Genomic DNA, 5,143 nt, shown 5'->3' on the forward strand with positions numbered 1-5,143 from the left:
GGCGCCATCCAGAAGGGGGTGCCCACAAACGTGTTCCTCTTGATCTGCGTGTCCGTGAGCTGCCCCGCCACCCCGAAGTCCGCCAGCTTCACGTCACCCTGCTCGGAGAGCAGCACGTTGGCGGCTGTGCAACAAAGCAGGGCAGGGCAGTCTCAGCCGGGAGCTCGGGCCTGCCCACCTCTCAGGCCCAGAGCAGCACCACAGAGCTAGTGCGACAGTGCTCCCGCCACTGTGCTCCCGCCAGGGCTCCCGCCACAGTGCTCCCACCAGTGCTCCTGCCACTGTGCTCCCGCCAGTGCTCATGCCCCAGCGCTCCCGATAATGCTTGCACCACCGTGCTCGCGCCACAATGCACCCGCCAATGCTCCCACCACAGTGCCCCCGCCACCGTGCTCGCGCCACAATGCTCCTGCCACAATGCTCCCGCCACAGTGCTCATGCCCCAGCGCTGCAGACAGTGCTTGCACCACCGTGCTCGCGCCACAATGCACCCGCCAATGCTCCCACAGTGCTCCCGCCGCCGTGCTCCTGCCACAATGCTCCCGCCACAGTGCTCACAGGGACCCCATCTGGCCTTGAGGGTGAACTGAACACTGCACGCTGAGAACAGAATGACTCCCTCTGTCCAACTTCCCCAACCTGCCCAGACCCCTGCAGGAGGAGCCCTGCTGGCTCAGCTGCCTCGGGCCATCCCTCTGCACCCTCAGGGGGTGGGAGAAGCCTGCTGGCCTGCTCAGACCTACCCTGATACAGACCACTGGATGGGGGTGGGGGTGGACACGGACCAAGAAGACTCTGCCTGCTACTGACGGAAACAAGCAAGACCCAACTGCTAGGTTTCCAAGGACGCGGGGAACCAGGGCTGGGGTGCAGGCCAGAGCCTGGGGCACCAACCCACGCACCCCCAAGTGCCCTGTCCTCCCCGCGAGACCTTTGATGTCGCGGTGAATCTTGCGCTCTGAGTGCAGGTAGTCCAGGCCCTTCAGGATCTCCCGCAGGATGGTGGCGATGTAGGTCTCCTCCAGGGGGCCCGGCTTGAGCTGTGGGGAGACGTGACACTGGGCCTCAGCCCCACCCCCGCCACCCATGGGTCCCAGGGCTCAGGGTGACAGGCCTCACCAGGTCCAGCGCCGAGCCGCCGCCTAGGTACTCCATGATGATCCACAGCTTGGTGCTCTGTGGCAGAGGGAGGAGCACCATCAGCGTCCAGCCACGCCACACGTACGCGTCCCGGCCAGCAAGGCAGAAGGCCGGAGCTCAGGGAACTCAGGACAGGAAGGGGGCTCCCCCTTGGCCCCACACTCTCCCGCCACACCCCTGCTCCAGCCACCCAGAAGATGCCGGCCGCTCACATCAGAGGCCCCGCAGAGCCCAGGGCGAACACCGTCCTCAGGCCAGGGAGATGGGGCCCCAACACACTCGCATGCCGAGCAGGCCCCCCAGCCCCCTACATGCAGGCACCTTCAGGTAGGAGCCGAAGTAGCGTGTGATGTAGGGGCTGTCACATTGGCTGAGCACGGTGATCTCCTGCTGGATGTCCTCGATCTCGTCCTCAGCCTCCTCCAGGTCGATGATCTTGATGGCCACCACCTCCTTGGAGCGGTTGTCAATGCCCTTGTACACCTCCCCGAAGGAGCCCTTCCCAATGCGGTCGAGCTTGGTGAAGAGCTGCTCGGGGTCCACGCGGGAGTGCTGTGCAGCAGACGGGGCAGGGTGGTCAGGGTGTCCACTGCACCCCACACCCACAACTGGCCAGCACACAGCTGCCCCGTCTGGGACAGTGGCTCCACAGCCAGACCTGACACCACTGCCAGAGAACCCCAGTGTCTCACCACAGTCCTTCCTGTTAGAGAAGCTGCGTCCCCCCGCGGCCCAAGACAGCACTGGGCACCGCCCACCACTCACCACGTGGGGACGGGGACACTGGGCGGGGGGCGGGGGGAGTGTATGAGAAAACCTGTTTCCCCCCTTGGCCCGAGAGAGCACTGGGCACCCCCTACCACACACCAGGTGGGGACAGGGATGCTGAGTGGGGGGTGAGGGGGCTGCATGAGAAAATCTACATCCACCCTCCACCCAAGAGAGTGCTGGGCACCCCCTACCACACACCATGTGGGGACAGGGACACTGAGCGGGGGGGGAGTGTACGAGAAAACCCACGTCCCCCCCTCGGCCCAAGAGAGCGCTGGGCACCCCCTCCCGCTCACCATGTGGGGACAGGGATGCTGAGCAGAGCGGGGCACTGCATGAAAACAGGTCCTCTGCTACGCCCCATGGTGACCTCCACCCTCTTGTGTGGATAGAGCCCCAGTCCCTCTGCCCCTCAGCAAAGGGTCCCCCAAAATCAGCCCCAGCTTGGCCACACCCCCCACAAGCACCTCAGTCTCACATGTTCAAACATCACAGAAAGCCCTAGTGCCCCTGGGAGCACCTGGTCCTCAAACTTAAAAAGGCGCCAACCACCCATTCAGAAGGTGCACTGGGGCTGTGGACCACGCTTGGGATGCCCACTGGCCCCTCCATCAGCAGTGGGGCTTACCTCAGCATGTGGGGGCAAGTGAGAACAATTCTCAGGCTCACTCGGGGCTCTCAGGAGCGTCCCACCAACCACCCCAAGGCCTGCCTACCCCGCGCGGCCCCCACCCTGCGCGGCCCCCAGCCCGCGAAGCCCCGGGGTGACTCAGCCAGTCTGGCTGGCTCCCTGAGCTTATAGCCTCCTCTGTCACTCCCAGGACATTGTCCACCCTCCTATCGTAGCAGGAGGACGGCCAGAGGGAGCTGGGCTCTCCCACTCTCCTTCTTTAATCAAACCGTTTGTCAGACGTGGAGTGTCAAAGACAAATCCCAGCTCTGCCAGCTAGACTCAGCAGCAGCTGCACACCAGCTCCCACCTGGGCCACACTGGTCCAGGGTGCCCCACCAGGCAGCTGTGCCCTGCCCGCACCATTGCGGGTTCCAGGCAGGTCCTGTGGAGTCCCTAGCTGAACTCGACTCCAGCTTCGGTGCCACGCAACACTTCCATTTCCTCCACTGGCCCCTGGCCCAGCACATGGGGGGCTACGCTCTGTCTTTGAAGAGGCACTTCCGTGACAACCTGCCCCGAGCCAACACGTAAAGAACAAGACCACGCAGCAAGGATGAACGAAGCACGGCAGCCACCACGGGCTCACTCGATCCCACTGTCAGCCTCGCCCCGCCGCCCCCTCCGGCCCCAGCACGCTCCGCAGCAGCAGCAGCTGGGATCCAGGGAACTCAGTGGAGAGGGTCGTCGGACGGCCGGTCACTACACAGCCATGCCAGACTCTCCACGAGGCTCGAGGAGAAAGGAAGAAGCAATCCACAGAGAGAGAGAGATGCCCAGCCTGGATAAGCGGTTCTGCACGAGCGGCCTTCTCTTGACCGCTCTCCTCTTGAGGAACAAACGCACGCACACACGCGTGCCCACGGGCGTGTCCTGTCTTCCCTATGCACCAACGCTTAATGAGGAATTCCCGGTCAAGCCCTGCCCCTCTCGGGAGCCATCAGGGTTCTCCCCATACAAACTCTGCTGGGCACTAGCCCCCGCCCCCCGCGCAACCCCACATGGTCAGATGACCACAGGCCAAGCCCAGGCTCCGTGTGGACCCTGACCTCTGACTTCCCTTCCATGCTGAGGTCCAATTTCCCACAGTATTTCCACCCAGTGCCCAGCCCCACCCAGCGCTGAGGGCAGCACCCGTTCCCAGATAAAGTGTCTCCTCCCACACTGCTCTGAACTGCAGAGCCACCGGCTCTATGTGAAGAGGCTCTGAGCCGCTGCCACACAAAGGCCGTGTGCACGCACAGCACCCCACGTCTGAGCACCCTGCCACTCCCCACTGTGCCACCCACAGACCCCGTCACAGGGCTTACCATGAACTAGCCGCTCCTCCACCCCCACACCCACGTCCCTCTGGCGAGCCCTCAGGGACACAAGCAAAATGTACCTGGGTCCTCACCCCTCCCAAACTCAGCTGTCAGTACTCTCTGAGGGCGCACACCCACACACGTGCACACACACTCATACGCACGCTAGCCTGGGGTGCACACGGTGCACACACACACTCGTGCATGCTCGCCTGGGGTGCACACCCACCCAGGCACACACTTATACACACGCTCATCTGGGGTGCTCCCCCACGCATGCACACAAACACACACTCGCCTGGGGTGCTCACCCATGCACGTACACATGCACGCTCATCTGGAGCGCTCACCCACGCATGCACACTCATGCACACACACATCTAGGATGCACAGCCATGCACACACGCTCACACTCTCATCTGGGGTGCATACCCACACATACTCATGCACACTCATCTAGGGTTCTCACCCATGGTTGCACACACACTCATCTGGGGGCACACACCTGCACACATGCTCACACACTCAGACTCTCAACTGGGGTCACACACCCACACATATATACTCATGCACACTCATCTGGGGTGCTCACCCATGCATGCACACACACTCATACACACGTTCGTCCGGGATGCATACCCACTCATGCAGCCTCACACTCAGACTCGTTTGGGGGCACACACACACGTACGCACACATACCCATGGACACTCACCTGGGGTGCACACCCATGCACACTCACAAACTCACATGCACTCTCACCTGGGGTACACACGCTCACATGCACTCCCGTCTAGGGCGCAAATACACTCACACGCACCCTCGTGTGGGGCGCACACGCTCACACGAGCACTCGTCTGGGGTGCACAAACGCTCACACGCACTCTCGTCTGGGACGCACACGCTCACACGCACTCTCGTCTGGGGCGCACAAACGCTCACACGCACTCTCGTCTGGGGCGCACAAACGCTCACACGCACTCTCGTCTGGGGCGCACACACGCTCACACGCACTCTCGTCTGGGGCGCACACCTGCACGCACGCTCACACGCACTCTGGGGCGCACACACGCTCACACGCACTCTCGTCTCGGCTGCACACCCGCGCGCACAGACGCGCGCACGCACCATCCTGACGCCTGCCCCTTACCTGGTTGGCAAATCCCCTGAGGTGAGCCATGTCCGCCCGCGGCCGTCACACCATCCGTCCGCAGCCCCAGGAGGCGCTGGGATCCGCCCCGGCTCTGGTCCGCCCGCC

The 5,143-nt window shown here is 63.3% G+C and overlaps 1 protein-coding gene across 1 annotated transcript in view; it reads right to left on the bottom strand.

Annotated features, from left to right (window-relative positions):
* STK25 (serine/threonine kinase 25) overlaps positions 1-5,143 on the bottom strand; it is an 8,670-nt gene extending 3,527 nt beyond the window's left edge. The window contains exons 1-5 of the mRNA XM_023740858.1: positions 5,036-5,143; positions 1,462-1,692; positions 1,120-1,176; positions 932-1,040; positions 4-124 (exon numbers count right to left, since the gene is read on the bottom strand). Of these exons, the coding sequence (XP_023596626.1) occupies positions 4-124; positions 932-1,040; positions 1,120-1,176; positions 1,462-1,692; positions 5,036-5,065 (548 nt within the window). The 5' untranslated portion in view covers positions 5,066-5,143. The remainder of the gene's footprint in view (positions 1-3; positions 125-931; positions 1,041-1,119; positions 1,177-1,461; positions 1,693-5,035) is intronic.

Source organism: Trichechus manatus, unplaced genomic scaffold (assembly GCF_000243295.1).
Source record: "Trichechus manatus latirostris isolate Lorelei unplaced genomic scaffold, TriManLat1.0 scaffold00165, whole genome shotgun sequence".
Classification (NCBI taxonomy): Eukaryota; Metazoa; Chordata; class Mammalia; order Sirenia; family Trichechidae; genus Trichechus; species Trichechus manatus.